Source organism: Aythya marila (assembly GCF_965140915.1).
Source record: "Aythya marila genome assembly, chromosome: 1".
Taxonomy (NCBI): Eukaryota; Metazoa; Chordata; class Aves; order Anseriformes; family Anatidae; genus Aythya; species Aythya marila.
This window is the reverse complement of record NC_139042.1, coordinates 128,583,212-128,606,444: the sequence shown is the minus strand read 5'-3', so window position 1 is coordinate 128,606,444 and position 23,233 is coordinate 128,583,212. Positions and strand designations below refer to the sequence as shown.

At 34.4% G+C, this 23,233-nt stretch overlaps 1 protein-coding gene across 1 annotated transcript in view; it reads left to right on the top strand.

Moving 5' to 3' along the window:
• The window catches only part of ANO2 (anoctamin 2), a 190,937-nt gene that overhangs the window by 29,612 nt on the left and 138,092 nt on the right, over nt 1-23,233 (top strand). The window contains exons 3-9 of the mRNA XM_082784479.1: nt 4,727-4,825; nt 8,990-9,138; nt 10,406-10,460; nt 11,354-11,402; nt 14,136-14,191; nt 14,462-14,503; nt 19,658-19,722. Of these exons, the coding sequence (XP_082640605.1) occupies nt 4,727-4,825; nt 8,990-9,138; nt 10,406-10,460; nt 11,354-11,402; nt 14,136-14,191; nt 14,462-14,503; nt 19,658-19,722 (515 nt within the window). The remainder of the gene's footprint in view (nt 1-4,726; nt 4,826-8,989; nt 9,139-10,405; nt 10,461-11,353; nt 11,403-14,135; nt 14,192-14,461; nt 14,504-19,657; nt 19,723-23,233) is intronic.

Here is a 23,233-nt window from a genome sequence, read left to right as displayed (position 1 = left end):
AGAATAATGACACTATGAGAATTCTTTGAACTGGACACACAATACTCCATCTTTTACATACCATGCTTTTATAGAGCAACAGGACTTCTTCACAAATGTTAGTTTCTATAGAGCATACTTCATAGTTCATCTCCTCGATATATGGTCTGTTTGTCCCTGCAAGGTCTGGAATCGAGAAACTGTGATCTAGACAAATATTAATGAAAGTATGGTAATTGTATTATAGTGGTTCAAAAGTATTCAACATTATGTCTGGACAACTGTAACTGTCAAAATGGGTGCAGAATATGGATATGTCACTAATTTAAGAATGTCAAACTTTTTGCTTGATGTCTGACTTTGGTAGAAACCTAAGTTCAATTACAAATCTAAATTTTGGGACAGAGAGAGCTTTTTTACTTAGTCTAGCTTTTATGCTTCTCTAGCCAGACACTTCATAACATGTAGATTTTAATTAAACAGAATAATCATTTCTTCATTTTTCATGAGTCAAATTATGATTCTAATTGGTAAGAATACATCTGTCTGAGAGTTTTCATAGTTAAAACACATTTTTTCCAGCTATAGCCTTGGTGTAAGTTTGCAATAAATCTTAGACTTGTAGTTGATGCAGGTTCTGAGGTATTTTACTGTTACGGCATGAAAGATATAAAAAGCCTCCTTGGAGAAATTTGCATTTTATTTAGCCTATGCTTTTCCAGTATAGGATAGAAAAAAAAATGCAATACTGACTAGTGTTGAAGTTTTGCTTTTAATAGTTAGGAATAGATGATATACTGAAAGAAACACCTGACATATTTTTCTTTATGTACTGATTGAAAAACAAACCAGATCTTCCAGATTTTCAACCATTTGATCTTAATACTGAGTTTTCCTACTGAAATTGTAAAGTCCAATACAACTTTTCCAAATAGAAAAGAAGCCAACATATGTATATATCTTGAATAATTAAGAACAAACTTATTGAAAAATTTCCATTCTTGAAACTTAATTGAAGAGCTCTGTAATATGGTATATAGATTTGATGAAAAATGGAGTATGCAGGTCCCAGAATAAAGTCCCGTGGGACATCAGCTGTAAGTGAAAAAGGAAATGATTATGTAGCAAAAAAAAAAAAAAAAAAAAAAATCAGTCAAAAAATAACATTAGCTAACACAATATGTAGCTTTAGTGCTACATCTAGAGTACAATCAATAAGCAAAGCTGATTAGTTGTTTTCAGAATAGAAGAATGACTCAATTCCATTATAGCAAATAATGAATTGTATTCACAAACACATGTACCTTGATCCTCTCAGGTGATGTAACCAAATTACACTGTTTAGTGGATGTTTGCAGTAGACAGTTATAAATACACTTTGGCAATAAGAAAAACAGGTTGTAACTCTTGGTAAAGTTTGCAATAGAATAAGTCTTCTGGGAATAGTTAGTTAATAGATTGTCTCCAGTTGTCATAATGATATTGACAAAAAGAGCATGCAAAGAGAAAACTGGAACTACTTTGGGTGAAGGCTTGACAAGTAGGGAGAGGAGCCTAGAGGATTAGCTGATATTGTTCTTTGGTACTTTTATAGATAGATAGCTGGATGACTTATCTGCTGAGATATACAACAAAGGATCAATGCTTTTAAATTCATGTTAAATTTCTTTGATAATTTTTAATGTTGGGAAAATACAGGAACGTGAGAGAAACATGGTTCTAGTAATCCCAAACTAAATATTGAGCGTTCTATTTTCTGCACTTTTTGTTTACTATCCAACAGGAATCACACGGTCCTGTTTTCCCTAATTTATTGACTTTACATTAGTCTTTATTAAAAAGATCTTAGTGTCCTATTTTGGATGACGTTTAAGGCTTTTAAAAATTTTAAGTCTCTGATTCTTCAGCATCTGATACCACTTCATGAACAGCACAACTTTGAACATATTTTTGTTCAAACCTATAAAAGTCATATTCTTTATATAGTATTTACTCTCAATTTATCTGACTAATTTCTGTGCAATTTGTGTAGTCATATGAGAATGAGGTGGAAAGTACCAATTAGATCATACTGTTCCTCTTCTCACCAATATGGAATGTAGTCTCTCAGACAAAGGACATATGCTTGATTTCAGCCAAAAGCTGAGGAGAAGCCTCCTGATCTTCACCAACTGAAATTTAAACTCTCATCTGTTATTAATACATTTTCAATAAATGACTACGAGAACATCTGCTCATGCCTAGTAATTTTTTCATTCCTTCTCTTAAAGCTGATGTCCCCAGTGCATTGATGAGATATATGAGATAATATAATATAATATAATATAATATAATATAATATAATATAATATAATATAATATAAAGAATAGTAGGATTTCTAACTTTTTTTAAATCAGGAAACATCACGAAACGTTCAGCAAATGAATGGTGTATACGTTAGGTTCTCTATCAAGTGTATCAGTGGTGTATTGTTAGGTTCTCTATCAAGTTGTACATCCTTACTCATTTTTTTCTTGTCTCACTGCTAGATTTCAAGATACATGGGGGGAATGCAAATAGAGGTTCATGCTCCTCTGAAGGGAGGAGTCTGTCCTGATTCTTACCTACATACAGGTGGGAAAATGTAAAGTGGCAGTATGCCCAAGCACCAAATACAGTTTACGTGGCAGCGTTTTGGGGGGGACACATAGTGGTGGCTTCTGTGAGAAGAATCCAGAAACTACCCCATCTTAGATAAGGGCCCTGCTATTAACCAGAGCTGGTCCAATAAGTGATATTGTTTGCGCCTCTGTGAGAGCATATTTAAGACCACAGTGGAGCAGGTGGACCTGAGCATGGAGGCTGCAGCCCGTGGAGGACCCCCACAGATCAGATTCTGGGCTGGATCTGTAGCCTGTGGAGAGTAACTATGCAGGAGCAGGTGACCTGTCAGGAGCTGCTGCCTGGCGGGGGGGGCATCCCAGGTTGGAGCAGTGTGCTCCTGATGGATGGCCCCTGTGGTGTGGACCCATGTGGGAGCAGTTCTTGAAGAACTGCTGCCTGTGGGAAGCCAATGCAGGATCAGTTCAGGAAGGACGGCATCCTGTGGGAGAGACCCCACATGGAACAGGGGCAGAGACTGAGAAGAAGTGGCAGAGATGAAGCATCAGGGACTGGCTGCAGCCCCCATCCCCATGTTCCACTGTGCCGCTCAGGGGGAGGAGGTGGAAGAGGGTGGATGGAGGGAAGGTGTTTTTGGTTTCTTTCCTCTGATTGTCACTTCTCTAGATTGTTAGTAATAGGTAATAAACCTTACTATCTCCTTACTCAGAGTCTGTGTTGCCCGTCACGATAATTGTTGAGCTATCTCCCCATCTTATCTCAACCCTTGAGCCCTTTGTGTCATGTTTTCTCCCCTTTCCCCATTGAGGAGGGGGAATGAGAGTAGCTGTGGTGGAATTTGGCTGCCCACCTGAGTAAAGCCACCACATATGCACACAGCTACACAAAGACCGTTAATCTTAGCATTCCTTTCCTGGCTCTACATCACACCTTTCGAGTCTCCTCCTGTCCACTTCCATGTCATTCCTAAAATATATCCCTTTTATCCTCTTTCCCCCTGGAGAGAAAGACTTTGCTCAATCAGATAATGACAGGACAAGTAAGAATGGTTTTAAACTAAAAGAGGAGAGATTTATATTAAAGATTAGGAGGAAATTCTTCACTCAGTGGGTGGTGAGGGACTGGAACTGGTTGCCCAGAGAGGTTGTGGATACCCCTTCCTTGGAGGTGTTCAAGATCGTGTTAGATGAGGCCCTGAGCAACCTGATTTAATGGGTGGCATCCTTGCCTATGGCAGGGGGATGGAACTGGATGATCTTTAATGTCCCTTCCAACCCAAGCCATTCTATGATTCTATAATTATTTCAATAATGAGCATTCATCTGAATAATTTACTGATTAAAAAAAAAAAAAGAAAAAAAAAAGAAAAAAGAAAACTTAGGTGCATTGAGAAGTCTGTATTAACATATCTGTATTTCATTTTTATGGTTTTGCCAGGGGTGCTGTTTCTGATCTTAGAATCCCTTTGTTTAGCTCAGATGTGCTAGCAGCACAGCATTCTCTGGACAGCCTAGATCACAGCAAACTGGCTGAGCAAAGGTCATTTTATGTAGTCTTCTGCTTCTGCACAGCATAACCAGTTATGTACACATACCTTTGCTAGGCTCACCTCTCTATTTAGAAGATAAAATTCGATATTTATTTTTTTATGTATGCTACTCCAACTGTAGATATTTATGGTGGTAAATATGATCACCTTTAAGAAAATACTGATTTGATGAAGTGTCCAGGAAATAGTTGAACTAGAACAGTTTGCCTAAAGCATTGCCCAGAGCAGAGGAAATATTTTGTCTTTGCTGTTTCAGATGGGCACTAAAATGAAGTCAATAAACTTCCTAAATACTGAATGTGGAAGTTATATCTCAGGGTTTTCTGGTTTACATGACTGCAAAATATGGAACTGTAATCTTGCATCTTTATGGTAGACACACAGCTACAAAGCAGGCAGGCAGATTTATTACTTTTAGAGCATTAGAAGATTAAGCTTTTAAAGAAAAAGTCATTTTTAATCCCAGATGTAACTAAAGTTGGTTATGTGATTGCCTACTGCTATATGATTTAGTTGAACCTGACATTTTGAAACTTGATCACTGTATTCTGTTCAATAATATTGAAATACATAATTTTCACTACTTCATGTTTCAGAATAAGAGCCAAGGATTGAGCTTTGTCCGTATCCATGCACCTTGGCAAGTACTTAGCCGAGAAGCAGAGCTCCATAAAATAAAAATGCCTACTAAAAAGGTAAGTATATTCCATCTTCTATCAACTAGTTTTATGTCTATTCTTTTACCCTACTAATTATTTTAGATGATTTAGTATTCAGAGGTGGATTTAAGATGGGATTTTCAGAAGGGATCTCAAAGGCCCCAAAGGCAGCTAGCTGGAAGACTGTGTTCTATAGAGTGATGAGAGAGGTGAGTTTTAAGGAGGAGTTGTTTGAAGCTGAGAAGGCAGTAGCTATTTGGATTTTTGTCAAGGAACTTTCCTCAAAGGTGAGGTGCAGTATGGGAGATAATATGATAGCTGTTCATTGCCTTAAGATTTATCTGAAGTCTGGGGATGCTGAGAGACAGCCTGTTTTGGTGGTATCAGTGACTTACTGAATTTAGACATGCTCCATTGTTGTTACAATGTTGGTTTACTATTTTCTTTACAGTTGTAGTAGTTGAGAATTCATATAGCTTTCAAAAGAGTTGCTTGCAAACACTGTAAATCCTGTGGAGCATATCCCAAAATTTGTGATCCCACCATGATTTAATGTGTTGGCTAAAAATAACAAGTCAGTGGAACTGCGTTGGTCTCACAGTTAGTGATACTCATCAACTGCACTACTGAACACTTACTTCACTACATGTCATCAGAATTAATGACAGTTTTTTTGTTTGTTTGGTTGGTTGGTTTTCCTCCACAGTGGTTTGTATATACATATACATATACATATACATATACATATACATATACATATACATATATTTAACCTAGAAGTTTTCACCCAGCAAAGGTTGTTCACATCTCATGGTGTTAGCATCTTTCACTGTCTGAGATTTGGCTAAGCCAGTCATATACTTTTACTGTATTGTATTCACCCCCTGACCCACCGAAAAATCTTTTTACTTGTAATCAGACTCTGAAAATGGGTGGGGTTTGGATGGCTACTGTACCTCTATTCTTTATGGCATAGTGATGGATGCATAGGGCCTTTCTAAAAATGCACATATATATTAGATTCCTGTCTTTGATCCCCTCCCAGCTTTTGTCCATTTGTGCATATCTAGAGCCTGCTCATTTCTCCTTTCTTCTCCTGTATTTGAACTTTCCTCTCCTAGTCTTTTGCAAATATTCTGGAGAGAACTAGTTCATTGAGGTATGCTGACATCATATTGTCCTAAGTTAAGATCTGTCCAGGGGTTAATAGTCTCCAATGTCCATTCTAGTCACAGACAAACAGCTCAACGTACTTTTCTCTTTTCTGAATGGGAGAAAAATACAGTAAATCATAGGGCCCTAAATACATAGAACCACCCTGGCGTAAATAGACAAAACAAGAATTGTCTCAAACAAAGGTCACAGAAAATAAATTAACTGCCTGAACTGTCATGTTATTTGTAGTGCCATAGAAAGTGCATGTTTCATCATAGAATGGTAAGTCGAAGGCTAGGAGGAGCTAAAACTGTTGGTATTTTGTTTGCTGGTACTCCATCATCTGTGGCAAGAGCACTGTAAACAAACACCACAAATGAAATTAAAAACAAGAAAACAAAACAGTAAGATGCTCACAAAATAAAGGGAAAAATAATGAACAGAACATCTGTACCATGTGTTGGAAAAGTAAGAATTAGGCAACAAATTCTTAAGCAGAGCCTGAAAATCCAGTAAGTTTGGGGTTCACAAATGTTCCAAATTGTAGCAAATCAAAGGGCTCTTTTGAGGAACTAACTGTTCTGCTGCATCTGTTTGTACACATACTCACACATTTTCTAATTCATATGGATCACTGTTATTCTACCCACATTATAGTCAAATCAGTTGTAATTTTCATGTCCTGTGTGTATTGAAATCTGCAGAATGTTCTGCTCTTTGATACATATTTTTAGTGGCTATACACATTCATAGCTTTCATTGGCATTAAAAAATCTGGGATAGCAGACTGAATTTTGTTTATGCCATTTAATTATGTTTCTTTTTCCTTTTTTCCATGTCCCATTCCTTTATGGGGAAGGGACCAAAAGCAAGGTTGTATTGGAGACACACAAAGGGTCCCTAATATTGCTCTGAAGACAATGCTGGGTATGTCCCTGCTCACCTGTGGCGGCCATAAAGGCATAAAAGACACATTGATCTTCTTGAGAAAACATTCTTATTTAATGTTATTTTCCTTAGAATTTTCCCAAGAGTACATCTTTATTATCTTGCTGTTCTCTCAAATGGGATAAAAAGAACAGACTCACTATGATTTTCAATATTTTATTTGCACATAGTATGTAATTGCATGTTGTTTAAAGTGGATCTCCTTGTGTTGAAAAAGCAGTGGAAATAGGCTGAATTGTAGATGTCTCTTATTCATTTATGGCTGGAGGTAGTGTGTTATTCCTATAGATATAAAATTATTTAACATTTAAAAATTGACATATTCGTGTTTTTTTTTTTTTTTTTTTTTTTTTTTTTTTAACCTGTATATTTCATACCTTTTAAATTGCATCATTTTCTTTAAAGCTACACATTTCAAGTGATGAGTAGAACAAATATTCAAAGGGCAAATGGACATGCAGTCATCAATCAGGCAGTTAGTTATGAAAGCACTATTCAGGTTTGTACCTGTAACTTATTATTGGTGTATAGATAAAGATGAAATGAAGTATGCTGACCAACAAGGAAGCCAAATCTCAAATTACCTGAAAATTCATCCTAGGATAATAAATTATCTCCTAAAACTTAAAGATGATATGGCATCTTTAAGGAGAAGACAGCTGGCAGTTCTTGTTGACTATATAGTATTTCTATAAACTCAACTGCAGAAATGGAATACTACCAGTTAAATACAGAAAGCATGACATGAAAATTATGTTCTTGTCTTGATATTTTTGCAATCAAAGACAGTTGGGAGAAGAATGTCCTGTAGGGGAAAAAATCCACTTCAAACAAATGAAACATTATATTTTGGAAATTTGGAAATAAAAATGGAAAAATTCAGCCAGCAACCACCAGAAAGAAAATCCTATTTTTACTAAAAAGCAAAAGCACTATTGGTATTTTCTGTGATGTTATTTTTATTTGTTCAAATATCCAATGAAACTATAAACAAAGTATTTTCAGTGGAAAGTATCCATCTCTAAATGTAATGAATTGATTGCAGTAAAGTCTTTTCTAATGTTCATTTTTTAAAACATGTTTCATGACAAAATGCAGTCTGAGAAAAGGTGCTTTTTGAGCAAATTTAACTATATGCACACTTCAGAATAAGAAAAAATAGTTAATTTTGATGAATCAAAATGTTCCATGCTCATATATACTAGATACGTTCCTTGTAACACCTTCAAATATGAAAATAAATCCCATATCATACCATTGGGTTTAAGAGTGTCCAGGCTTCCAAAGAGCATGACTGTAATCCTTGGAAAAAGATCAGAATGTGTTGAAAATATCCAATGATCCTGATTTTTAAATTATGAAGTTTTAAGGAACTTCATTTCAATTATTTGAAATAATAATAAAAATATTTTGGCACAGACTCCTTCAAGTGTTACATAAAGTTCATTTAGTGCATTTTATTAATTAGATTGCAAATAAATACAGGTTTGGTAAAGTTGTCTGTATTTAATTAAAAAAATACCTACATATCTCTGGGAAGCTTCTTTGTACAACACATCAATCTGAACAAACAAAACCTATATTCTTGCACTTGAAAGTACCACAGAGCCACAAGCCTGGTATCCTCACTTTTAATGGCAAGTGTATGTGTGTTCTGTCAGACCAAGCTATCTATTATTAACCAGAAAAAAAAAGTTCTCTGAGCAGTATAGCAAGTAAAGTCCCTTCCTGCTCTGTCTGTTCCCTGTATTTCCAGTTACAGTTACAAAGTCAAAATAATTACTCTGCTTTTCTGTAATTTCCTTGCAGCTCCTAGCTGAAATGAGTTAATAAGTCCTTTTCTTGTACTAAAAATTCTACACTGAGATGGCTTTTATTATTATTATTTTTTTATTTTTCCTGGAAATATCTTGACTCTTTGGAACCAAAACCCTCATCAAATTCATGTGCTTGCTATTATATGGGAATATATGTTGAGAGAAGGTGCTTATTCTAATTATTTCTTTAAACGTGTATAACAAGATGTATCTTTTTTTTTTTTTTCAGTTTAATGTATTATTGCAAGTCACATTAATGTACAACGTTTTATTTACTCAGATGTATGAAATCAAAGAAGAAGGAGGAATTCTCAAAAAGTTAAATAAAATATGGTGCAAATTGACTGAACCTCTGCAGCCCCAGGTGCCACAAGAAAATACCAAGATGAAAAGCCTGTCTTACCCATTTTCCAGAGAGAAAATATATTTGTGAGTACTTCAAATTGTGAAGGGCAATGAAGAAAGCTGTAACTCATCATTTTACTGTTGTCATTTTTCTACTTTTTTTTTTTTTTTTTTAATTACAATTCAGAAATTCATTGAGGTTGCAGCACTTCTGGGAATTGTGAAGAAATTTCCAAGTTGTTAGATTATTCCTGGATAATATTTCCAAGTGATAAAAGTATATGTCTGCATTAAACTAAATTTATTAAAGCCTGAGTAAATATATCTGAAATAAATAAACATGCTGACATGGAATTCAGTTTCAGAGGATTAACAGAAATCTAAGTTACTCAGAATTTTGTCAGTTTTACTTCCTTCTTCTAAGCAAGGCACTTGAAGTGGTGAAATAAAATATTTATGTTCTTAGCTTGAACTGTAAAAAATTTAGCAACAAATTCCTGATTAATTTGATAGTGATACTTGTTTTGTAAAAAGAAAGACCAAGTAGAAATTCAATAATACTTTTCCTCTTGACGCATTTATTACAGTCATTAAAACTTGGCTAGTAATATGCAGATAAGGAACTCTTGACATTTGCCCTTTCACTTGGAGTAATACTTATGGGCCCAGTTTGGTATTAAACATTCATTTTTTCCTCATAGTGGCTCCTTGTATTTATGTCTGATAAATAAAATTCAGTAATAAATATAATGAACCACCGTAACATTTTTGTCCTCTCTGAAAATTTTAATTAATATAGTATAAAAGTAAATTTGATTGAGAGGATAAAATGAGAAGGCTAATTTCACATATGATGATTTTAAGGTTTGAGAGAATACATAATTGCAGTGGAATTTTTATTTTAAATCAAGCGAAATGTGGATGGGTTAGTCACATGGAAAAGAGTAATAGACATCTGCATTAGGCAATTTAAAACCTTGTAACATAACCACAAAATGTCATGAAGGGTATTTTTAAAAAAAAGATTAAAATGTCTGCCTTTGTAAACAATAGACAAATTGTCCTTACTAGAAAGGTAATTTTACAGTACAGTAGTTAATATTTCTTCAATGGTGCCAACCATCATTGCAATCCCAGTAGAATTCTGAATGAATGTCTTCAGGATATCGTTTAGATATTGAAAGGTACAGTATATCACGCTGTAATATTTCATTTACATTTTCTTTAAACATGTTTGTCTTCCTTACTGTGGTTTGTAAGTTAATGCTAAATCAAAATTGTGTATATTGTCTTACTCAATACTTCATCTTCTGAAAAAGTACCTGATCGTTTTGTCTCTCAACAATTTTAGGTATAACATTAGAGACAAAGACACGTTTTTTGACAATGCTACCCGCAGCCGAATAGTAAGTAAATGAAAGTAACATATTGAGTTCCCATAATGAATGAGGTTTACTTTAATAGTGAGTTTTGAAATTACTTTGCTAATTTCATCACTTTATTAATTTTGCTTTTCCCACAAAACAGTAAGCAGTCATAAGTATATAAGAAATATTCTACTGGAGCTGCCCAGAAATACATATAGCCCAGTGGGAGTATGAGATGGTATGACAGGAAATGCTACTGACTCCTCCTCATTGTTAAAAGTTACCATTAAAAGTTAAAAGTTACCATTGTTAAAAGTTACCTACTTCCTTTCCTTTAAGCAGATTGTTTTTTTTTTTTTTTTTTTTTTTTTTTTTTTCCCATGAAAGTGCCTCCTCAACAATCATATAGCAGTTTACTATCTCCAGCAATCTTTGATGTGAATTCTTTTGTCATGTTCATGGCATAATGCTAGGTCTCCAGTAGGTTAGTGAGGCAGGATTTCTCTTTATGGATGTTATGCTCTCCAGCATGCTGTATCCATACTCGGGTTTCATAGATACAGAATATATTCTGATTACTAGTATGGGCATCTTGCAGTTATACTTCCAAATGTTGAAGATAATTTTTTTGTTGTTTTGTTTTGTTTTTACAGAGTTGGATTCTCTTGTGGTTTTCTATGGTGTAAAATACTCATTCTACGTGAAGTCCTTACACTTCACTTAGTTTTATAAGGATGTGACGTAGCAGGACTTAACCTACACATTATTGACAGAAAACCAACTAGGATGAACTGCCATAAAATCATTAGGTTTTAACTAGTAATCTCTACAGAAGTCTGTAATTGCTAAGTTAAATTTCATTGCTAGTTCTACAAGGAAAAGAATATTAAAAGACAATTTGTGTGTTATATGACTGTTCTCCTTTTCCACAGGTACACGAAATTTTGAAGCGCACATCTACAAAGGCCAGAAACAGCATGGGTAAGGATGGAAGATAACTATATATATTGTTTTAAAAGGAATTGCTTAGGAATTGCATATTGAGTATTTGTTTATCTAGCAGAACACAAGAGTATGCTGGAACATTTCCACAAAAAAATAGACACTGAAGGAAATGTGTTTTATGATGAAATATGAAGGAAATGTGTTTTCTGAGGAATAGAATCAGACTTTCTGGTCCACAGCTTAGATGGGACATGCTAATGGGAGTTTACTTTTCATTTTTACAGATGCAGGGTCTGGCACATAACTTGCATTTCACAAGTTATTATAAAATGGGATATGATTATAGTATGATCTGCTTTTGAATATGCAGATGTCATTTCCAATATATTGCATTATTTCTTCCAGGAACAGATTTTTCTTGATATTTCAATAGAATAATACATCTTTCCACATTATTCTTGTCACTACTTCTTTAAAAACAATGCCAATGAACTGAATAGTGAAATAAGTGAATTAACTATGACTGTTTTTAAGATACTGGGTGACATTTTTTGGGTAGCCCTGAAATATTTGGTGTTTTTTTTTTTTTTCTTTTCTTTTTTTCTCGAGGTTCAGAATATATACAGGTGTACTTACTCTCTTTTCATTACTCTTTCCTTTCTTCCATTGTGATATTGAAGCACGTATCTCCCTTGAGTTGAAGAGGTAACATTACTCTTCATCTGGCATGTTTTCTGAAAGTCCTTCTGTAAGCTTGACCACTTACGCAATGTCCTAGGATAATATACTTGCAAAGAATTAGCATCCAGTTTCCTGCAGAGTTTTGGTGTAGTTCACTGCAGTAAAGCTGCAGTAACAGATTTCATTGGTACAGCAGCTAGAGTGGAAAATAGATTAATGTAGGATTCCATGAAATAGATATATGTAGTTTTTAATCATATGAAAGAAAAAACAAAGCTGCTCTCATATCAACTTAGTATCAGCTAAAACCACTTGGTTTTGCCCAGAACAAACATTTAAATTTGGAATTATTAGTGTTTCCTTAAAAAAAAAAAAGTAAATAAAAAGGAAAAGATGGAAGATGGTAAGACAACATCAAGCATTCTTTTCCTCTCTTTTACGCTTAGGTGAAAAAGCAGTTTGATCCACTTCAAGCTCAGGTTAATTCAAGATTCGATTTCACATGAAGCAAATATTTTAATCCTTTAGTCTTCCCTGTCTTTCTGGTCAATAGCCTGAACATTAGTAAGCATTGTGTTTGACCAAATTCAGTAATTGTTTTGGTCCTCTGACATCGTCTCCCAAAAGTTCTATGCTTCTTATGTCTCTAAAGTTCTCCTTTTTCACTTGTCTTAAGAGCACTCATCATGACTAGTTTAAGAATCTCTTTAAGCATTTGTGTTTTATTCATTTTTTTCTAGGTTTTCATTATTTATTTTGCACAGGAAGTAGGACAGTGATGTTGGAACTATTTAAGCAGTCTTTAGTCTTCAGAAATCATAATACAATAGGAGGAAAGTAACAACACTTCAAAGACAATTGCTTATTGATTTTTTACAGCTTTATTATTTATACAATTTTATTGTGTCTGATCCCACTTCTATAATGTTTTACAAAGAGGGTATATTTGTTTCTAGTATAACTCTGAATTTCTGAAAACTTTTAAAACCAGAATTCTTTCAGTAGAGGGCTTGACTTCGTGTTTGGATCAATGAACACAAAGATTTCCCAATTACATTAATGCATGTAGTGACAGGGTTATTTTTCCCTATACCAAGGGAGAAATTTATTGGAGATGCCTATCTAGCTTCTTCGCTAGAGATTTTTCCAAAAACATTTCAGAATAATAGTTGTATACTTTAACTATGGATTTTTTTTTCCATGAGTACTTTTTACTGGACATTGAAAGCATGGAAGTCTGTAATAAACTGCTGATCTTAACTTTAACATTCATCTTAAGGAGGAATTGTAATCACGTGCAGGTACTGAAAACAGAATGTCTGTTAGTCATAAGGCTCAAGAGCATGTAGGTGCTGTAATCTTTAGCTGGGGATTCAGAGGTAGTATGGGTTCAGTGTGAAGTGCTGTGTCCCTATATGTTCCTGTATCTTTCACCAGACCTCATGTTTGTAGTCTTTAGGACTCACCACTTTTTCTTCTGGTGAAAGCATCTTTCCAACATAACTATGGATTTGTTGAGCACAAACTGAATAAAAAAAAAGGACAGGTTGTCATCTCAGAAAGATGGATGGACCTTGTGTATTTATATGAGGAAGGATAGAAAAAACAGTGCTTGATTCAGTGAAAACTAGACATGGTACAACGTTAATTGATGGAGAGTAGTAGGGGTTTCCTGCTCACAAAGTTATGTGAAAGTTTTTGGTTTTTTTTTGTTTGTTTGTTTTAAATTATTTTATTGTTTGTGTGTGTCAGTGGGAATTCGTGGTTCTCATAGTTATCGAGCTTCAGGAAGGACTTCCCAGATATTTTCCTTTTTTGTCACATGCCTCCTTGCAATCAGGATTAGAAAGTAGTCAAAACTGTCTCTACCACACTAGTTCACTCAAGAAAAAGCATTATACTGAAATGAGCTTTTCTGTGATAAAATATTTTCCATAACCAAGTATTTCTGTGTTGGTAGATACTCATCTTGACATTATATTGAATGTCTTCAGCTCATTCACTTATGCAATGTCATCAAATTACATCTGTAATATCCTTTTTTTGCTTAACTGTGCCTAGCTGTTGATTTTTTTTTTTCTTTTTTAGGTATTAACACATTAATAGCAAACAATGTTTATGATGCAGCATACCCACTTCATGATGTATGTATATCCAATTAAAAATCTAGTTTTCTTACGGTATCACTCATGGTATCACATGGTATCACTATCAGTACATAAACCTTAAAGTTTATTGCCTATGACAATGAAAATGTATACTAACATTTTAAGTATGTAATTACAGCATCAAAACTTTTACACAAATACATTTCATGTTGTGACAAAAGTAAAATCAACTATGTAGGAACAGCTGAACAATCTATTATTCAATTTTATGTTTTTACATGTTATTGAATGATTTTCTTTTTCTAGGGTGAATATGAAGGCCAAAATGATGACATGAATGAAAGAAAGGTAAAGTACATTGCAAAATTAATTTCATATTAGATTTAATATGCTAAACGTGAATTAACGTCCTAAATGCTATTAAAAAAATAGCCAGCATTCGGTCAAATAAATGCTTTTACAAATGCATGTAATATATGTTATAATGCTTATTTTGTTCTGCACATTAAATTTGTTTGTATGACTTTTTGTGTAGTTTATTTTATGAAGTAGTTCAGTAAATTTAACTTTATATTTACATCTTGAAGTGCTTCAAGTTTTCCTACGCAGACACAGAGAAGATTTTTCAATCTGTGTGCAAAAGCAATAGTTGACAAATAACTTATATGATTATTTTGTTTATGTAACCAGACGATACTATAGATGGATAGTTACTAGACCAAACCAGAGCTGGTTCATTTGATTGTGCATTCACTTAAATTATATGCAGTTTCTAAAAATCTGCTTCCAGTTAACTTGTAAAGAAAAAGTTTCTTGCTATCAAATGACTTTTGAAAATACATGTACATCACCCACCATCTGCAAAAGAGAAATGGATGCATGATCAATTCAGACTATATTTAATACATATGCTTACTACTTTTGCTAATAAGCAGAAACGGTTAATTAATGGAATTCACTAAGATCCATTCCATACTGTTCTTCAATGTTTGCTTATTTTTTCCTTGATATACAAGCAATAGGATAGTAAATGAAGAGGGAAAATTGTAGGGAAATGGGAGATGGAAGGATGAAGTAAAAGAGAATGTTTGAATGCCTAAAATATTTACAATATTAGAAATTAAATTGTATATATTCATGCTGACTTGTAAATAATTTCATAAATGTTTTTAAGTATGTGGTATTACATATTAGTATGTGTAATCTGTTGCGTGAAGGAGACTTAAGAAAATCACATTCATTTGACAGAATACTCACTGTAGTTTCTGAGTGTAATTGCAACAATTGGTGATTATAACAACATTTGAAGTGAAAAATTAGTTTGGAGATCACGCAGGTAAATTTGATTTCTCCAATGCTGAGTGAGTAAAAATTTGAAAACATAATGTTCTTTATAGTTTTTGTTAAATAGTGCCATTCAGCCACTAGATGTCTTAATGTACCATATACAATTTAATTTTGCTATTTGAACCTTCATAAAAAAAAAAGATAGAAAGATGAAAAACAACTGTAGAGAAGCTTGTATACTTATGTCTATAGTTTTGAACATTTTGTTCATGAAGAAATTGCCTCTGGGTAAGTGATAATGGTGATACAATAATGGACACTGAAAGTCAGATCCATGGTTTATTCACTTACAAGGTTAGCAAAAGTTTTAGAGAGAAGAAAGTAAATAAACATTAGTCAATGGAGAAAGATTGGTTAATGTGGGAAAGGGGGAAAGAGGGTTTAAAAGAACTAGTGTCTGGAAAAAGTATTCACCATACCAGTTACATTTCATCTGCCTTCTTTTTATCATGCCTATTAGACTCAGTTATGAAGTGTTAAGTATTAAAAACATGAAAGACTCTTTCCAGAAATATTTCATTGATTATTCACATATGTCTCTGCTGCCTAGCCATTGAATCTGCTGTAGTATTTCTATGCATAACATCATCTGTTTTCTATCTGAATCTAATAGACTCAGTGTTTAATTTCCTGAAAAGCCCTGATCAAGTTTGAAGGAAAGGGGGGCATTTTTATGCATTTTTTCTCCTGCCCCTTTTCATTTTGTCCATTTAAACTTATCTATGTCTTCCATTTCACTAGTCTGTAGTATCAACCCAGAGAATGATGAACTGAGACTGTCTGAGGTACTTAGGTCAATAACGCAGCAGAAGTAATTAAGGTTTATTTACCAGTTCATAATACAAAAGGTTAATACCTACTAAAACCCTCATTAGGATTTCTTTGGAGAAAATGCCCTGTGAAACATTACTTTTGTCACATCCTATGAGAATATAATCCCCTGTTTTCCTAAGACTGTTGATTAGGGTGAAGGAATTTCCCTGTTTTAGTGTGATTTCTGCTGTAGAAAAAATATTTTTAAGAAAGTTATTGCACAGCAACATGGTAATAATTTGCCATGAGTATAAACACTAACTTGGTCTTGTAACCCACTGGCAATTTGTAACCTTTCATTACTAGGAATGTGTATGACATAAAGAAATACACGAGGAATTTCTTACATATCTAGGAATTACATTCTTAACATGTACTACAACAACATCACTTGATTATTAGAAGCAGATTGAAAAGTGTTATTATAAATTTACAGAAAGTACTGCTTTAAGTGAAACTGGTAACATACAATAAACTATATTACAAAAAAAAAAAAAAAACATAAAAAATGTGATTTTTTATGAAAATAAATTGTAAGTAATTCTGTGGAGTAATGTCAAGGAGTGATTTTAACTAGGTAACCACAAGTATTCATATGAAAATATCAATCTGGCTGCCTGGCATATCCTCTTCAACTCCTACTGAAGCCAAAGAAAATCAAAAGTAGTTTCATTATTTCTTTCCACAGGTGCAAAGCATTTTGTAAGACTGTGCTCTGTAACAGCAATATTCTATATGCTAATAGTCTACACTCCCTGAATCTCATTGCTGAATTCTCAATTACTTCAGCAGAGTAGGGTAAACTCCTTAATCTAAGAAGAGAAAGTAATCTGGGCTGGATCATTAATGAGTACACATTGGCATAGCTCCATTCCCTCAAATGGTTGGAAGCCAATTTCCATATTCCAAATGATAATAATTAGGTGGGTATATGTTTGTGGGATCCAGATCTTAATTACTCCCTTGATATTTATTCAGTTCTTTCACATAGCATCTGTGGGAGGAGAGGCATTATAAACACTAGAAAAAATATGATGTGCTGCTAGCTGACAGATGCTACTATTGATAACTGCAAAAACTATATGTACTTTGTAACCAAAATCACCACCAGCTTTTGCATACTTACATAACTCCATTGTGCAATAATCTGTTATGAATGAAAATAAATAGTAACATGCTTATTAAGCATCTATTTTACAGGTAGAATTAAGGTTTGAAATCTAGGGTGCTGTTAAGCATATAAGTTCCACATATTGCACATTATGAAAAAATCTATATCTTGTTTAATTAGTGTGTTGTCAAATTAGACTATTGTCTAATTAGTGCTTTTGAGTATCTATGAACCATTCCGCTGTTTCTGTAAAGAAAAAAAAAGTGCAAATATTTAATTTAACTTCTCTGCAGAATGTACTCTATACATACCTGGTTGTGTATTTGCATGCATGTATTTCTTGGTTTGTCTTCCTCCCCAGCGTTTTTTAAACTTATTGCCTGATTGTATCCAAAGCTGTCAGAAAACTAGAGGTCTCCAAGGTATTAACTCTGTATTTACGTTGCTCCACATTAACTACAATTTCCATGAGACAAGCAAGGGACAGTCAGTTAGTGCTCACAACAAGAGAGCAACTAAGTGTGAGGTTGTCCCTTGGGTACCAGCAGAGATTCTACACAGAAACTCATTCTTAAGACACAATTTCATCGCTACTCCAATTGTACTACAAAAGATGCAGTGCTTTATTTTAAAGGAACTGATGTTACCTCTCATATGTTACTCTTTCTTTCTAGGCCCTCTCCACTTTTCAGAAAATAGGAACAAAAGGCTTGATATCTGTCTTTTTGGGTGAAGTCATGGTGTATTATAGATTACTACACCATGTTGTGAAGTATAGATTGTGATTCATAATCTATAAATAGTGGTGCTATTTGTTTACTTTCATTTATCATCATTGTGTTTTTTTTTTGTTGTTGTTGTTTTTTTGTTTTTTCATGCAGTCTGTACTTTAAGAAATAGTTTTAAATGAGTATGTTTTCTGAGACTTCCTCTAGACCTTTCACAGCATAAAAATGTGAAAGGAATACAAACAGTTCAGGTGATTCCCCAGAAAATATTCTCTTTTTTTTTTCAAGGCACTGCTGTGATTTTTATTTTCCTCTAAAGTTAAAACATGGTGAATAGTCATTTGTTAACTGATGTGTCCTCTGAGCCACCTTTGGTCTTCATCTAATTCTGGAAAGCTTAATTGTTGAAAGTCTTTTCTGTATTAATAAAAAATGCATACACAGTTATAAAATGTACTGCTATCACATTAACTCTTTTGCCATATTTTTCATCAAATGGGAATTTCTATCCAGCAGCTGACTTTTGTTTCAGAACAATGTGATGACTTTTATACCATAATTACTTATTTCCTTTCCAGCCTCTTCTGAAGTACTGTCAAAGGTTTCTTTTTTTTTTCTTTTTGAAAGCGCAGCAAGCCTGTGTCACACAGATCACAGCAACAAAACAGAGAATGAAGACTATCATGAGTCCCTTGATTATGGTAGTTGTGTGTATTGTGGTAAATATACAACAGGTTCTAAAATGTTTCCTTTTATCCCTATTGCCTACCATTTTTTTTTCTTGATTTTTTTTTTCTGTGTCATAGTAAGAAATTTCTGTAAGATTTGTTCCTTCTTTTGTGCTGTTGGTAGGTGGTGGGTGAATCTGAAATCCCAATAGTAACCATTTAAACTGGTGTGTGCATGTGCACCATGAGGAGAGAAGGGACTTTTATATGGAGTCCACTAGGTATAATAGCCTCAGGACCTGTGAAGAGAAGCAGACCTTGGCACATTTTTTTACCATTTAGTTATGTTTTTACATATCAGTTACTGGTTTTGAGTTCTTTCTGTTTCTTTGCCTGGTAGCTGGAAACACTGCTCTGTACTTACCTATGGTATAATTCCAGCCATTAAATAAATTACATCATAGAAGATTGTGACTCTGTAAGTAGAATTATTTCTAGCATCTTTCCAAAGATTTCCATGAGACCACAGATTTTTTCTTCCATTTAAGTCCTTATTCTTAACATCACTATTTAATAAATATTGTTTGGAGGAGGTAGGTATGTGGAGAAAAGGTTTGTATACATGCTCTTGCATTGCTGGTGTGGTTGGAGTCTTCTATACCTGCCTGGAAAATAAACTTGGAATTTTATGCCAAAGTACAGAAAACCTTTTTTTTTCTACATATATTTTACCTCTAAGACAATGTTTGTAAAAACAAATGGGAACACTTACTTCAAGTTAATTTTCTTTCTTTTTCTCTCTCTCTCTCTTTTTTTTTTTTTTTTTTTTTTTTAGTTGCTGTATCAAGAATGGGCAAGATATGGAGTATTTTACAAGTTTCAGCCTATTGACCTCATAAGGTAACATCAATATTTATGGTACACTAAGGGACCTGATTCTTATCTGATACAGATTAGTAAAGTTCCCGGCAGTTACATCAATAAATGAAATCTTGGATCAATCAGATCATTGAAAATAAAATTTCTCACTGTTTTTCTGTAGTTCTGATGATAGCTTACTTTACTAAACAATAATGTGCATTTGTTTCTGTATACCATGTTATCCTGGAGGCATTTCAGGATAATATTTCAGATTACCTTAATGAACTTTTATTGGAGATTGTGATCAAATGCTGGTGTATAATCAGAAGCTAGTGTTTACAACACGAATCAGTATGAAAGTATTTGACAGTTTTGATTTTTTTTTTCAATTCTGGTTTTACAAATTTTATTCATCTGAACATATCCATATGTGTTCACAATGGTTTGGTATATTTTGAATGTTAATATTTAGGTCATGCATCAAACATAGAAGTTAGGCTTAAATACAGACAAAACAATTCCATTTTTTTTTTTTTTTAAGGAACTTCCACGATACCTCTACAAAAAAAAGGAAAGAAAGAATCAAATAAACAGTATTTGTTGTGTGCTAAAATACCAGATGAACAAAACAAATATTTGGGAAATGTTTGTGAAAACTGCTGGCTGGAAATAATCTTTCATAAGATAACTGTCTTGGAATAAATAAACTGTGATATTAACAAATAAACAACGGAAAAAAATATTTATTGATAATTTTTATAACTGAGAAAGATGATATTTCTTAGTGTTTATTTTTTGAATAATCAAACTCCAGATAGTCTTTATTATACAATCTGACCTAAGTGATTAGCTGCAAAAGCTGGTGTTAGTAATATGGATAAACAATAACTTTTACAAAATATATTAATTATATTTTGAGTTAAAGTTCTGAAAAGCACATAGTTTTTCAAAGACTTAACTATTACATTCTTAACATGAGCAAAATTGAACTGTGACATGTTTCATATTGGCAAATGGAAGTGAGACTATCTCATCTTGGTTTGTATCAGGAATAGCGTAGCCAACAGGACCATGGAGGTGATCGTCCCCTTGTACTCTTGCTATGGTGAAGCTGCATCTCGTGTACTGTGTTCAGCTTTGGGCCCCTCACTACAAGAAGGGCATTGAGACCTTGGAATGTGTCCAGAGAAGGGCTACAAAGCTGGTGAAGGACCTGGAACACAAGTCCTATGAGGAACAGCTGGGGTTGTTTAGTCTGGAGAAGAGGAGGCTCAGGGGAGACCTTATTGCTTTCCATACCTACGTAAAAGGAAGATGTGGGGAGCTGGGGGTAACTAGTGATACGACTAAAAACAGATAACTAGTGATACGACTAGAGGGAATGGCCTCACGTTGTGCCAGGGTAGGTTCAGGTTAGAAATTAGGAGACATTTGTTCTCAGAAAGAGTAGTCAGGCATTGGAATGGATTGCCCAGGGAGGTGGCGGAGTCACCATCTTGGGGTGTTTAAGAAAACATTGGATATGGTACTTAGGGACATGGTTTAGTGGGTAATTTTGCTGTTTGGGGGCTGGATGGACCAGATGGTCTTGGAGGTCTTTTCCAACCTTAATGGTTCTGTGATTCTGTGATCTTTATGAAATTCTGCAAGACTTCAAAATTTCCCCTTTTTTGCCATAATATTTTTGTGTGAGAGTTACATACTTTTTCACTACTGGTTATTTGAGGCTAGGCTACTCTATGAACTAGGTAAGCTCAAAATAGTATTAAAGTACCTGGTATGTTCTTAGTAAATATTACAAATGTTAAGTTAAACTGTGACTGACAGAAGGAATTCTTAAATGTTACTAGACCTGTCAGAGTAGCTGAATTAAAAACAAAGACACATCTGCTTGTACTCCATCTTCATTTGTATCTTGCTGTCCCCATTATGATGTTTCACTATACTGGTACGATTTCATAGATGTTCTGTGGTTTAAACTTCTGTGAGAAAGAAAGAAGGTCCAGATGTGTAATTGATTCTCTTTTCTCAGAGTTGATTTTTCTTGCTTTTATATTTCTTCCTTTGCTAGACTGAAAGTTTGACAGCTACCACTAAAATAAATGTGTTTTTTTATCTATAGTTAATGTTAGGATTTGGAGTGTATATACCTGAAAAATTACCACCCTTTTCTTTTGGCAGCTAGGTTTTTGCACCTCTGTACTGGGGAGTGGAGGGAAGGGATGGGGGTATAAGCTTAAACAATATTTGCATCCTCAAGTTAATTACATTTTTTAATCTAATATTTTAAGACAACTTGTAACAATGTAGATCTTTTAAACTATTCCTGTTCACCTTTATTCGTTAAGAATACAAATGGAAAGTCATTCTTTAACCTAAGATGCTTATGCTAACATGGCACTGTAGAATTCTTATAAATCATTCCCATTACCTTTCTACTGTCCATGGTTACAGGTTTCTAAGTGACTATACACCAAAGCTTGAAAATCTGTATGTGTTATACTCAGTCTAGACACAAACTGGGATTATTTGAGGTCCTTGTTAAGGTTTGATATGCTGAGGGAGTGTTAATTGTATAATCAGTCTTAGAGTATTTTCATGTTCTTAAAAAATATGAAATTAAAAAGAGAAGGGAAAGAGGGAAGGGAAGGGAAGGGAAGGGAAGGGAAGGGAAGGGAAGGGAAGGGAAGGGAAGGGAAGGGAAGGGAAGGGAAGGGAAGGGAAGGGAAGGGAAGGGAGGGAAAGAGAAAAGATGGGGCATTTTAGCATTTACTCAGAGTTCCATTCACTCCTGTGTCTTTATCAGTAAAAGTATTTTGCTCTGTTTTTATGCATCTCTTTGGGGTACAAGGAGAAAGTAATTTTGTATCCTAAATTAAGATTTCTATTCTAAATGCAATGGCAAATGAGGAGGGCTTCACCAGTTGAGAACACAGAGGGTTTTGCATATTTCTATTCTACAGCAAAACAACTTTATTTAACCAAAATCTTAGAGTGTTATCCAAATGCTTTTTTCAACTCCAGCATGCTTGGTGCCATGAGCACTTCCCTGTTCCGGTGCCAGATCACCCACTCAGCAAGGAACCTTTTCTAATATCCAACCTGAACTTTCCTTTGTGTCCTCTCACTGGTCACCAGAGAGAAGAGATCAGTGCTTGCCTTTCTGCTCCCCCTCATGAGGAAGCTGTAGGCTGTCTATAAGCTCACCCCTCAGTCTCCTCTTCTCTAAGCTGAACAATCCAAATGACTTCATTCACTCTTCATATGTCTTGCTCTCAAGACCCTTTACCATCTTTGTTGGTCTCCTTTGGACACTCTCTAATAGTTTTATATCCTTATATTGTGGTGCCCCAAACTGCCCATAGTACTTATGGTGAGGCTGGACCAATGCAGAGCAGGACAATGGCTAGCAACATTGTGCTTGATGTACCCCAAGGTACAGTTGGCTCTTTCAGCTGTCAAAACACACTGTTGACTCATATTCAACTTGTGATTGTCAGGAATCTCCAGATCTCTTTCCACAGGGCTGGTCTCCATCCTTTCATCCCCT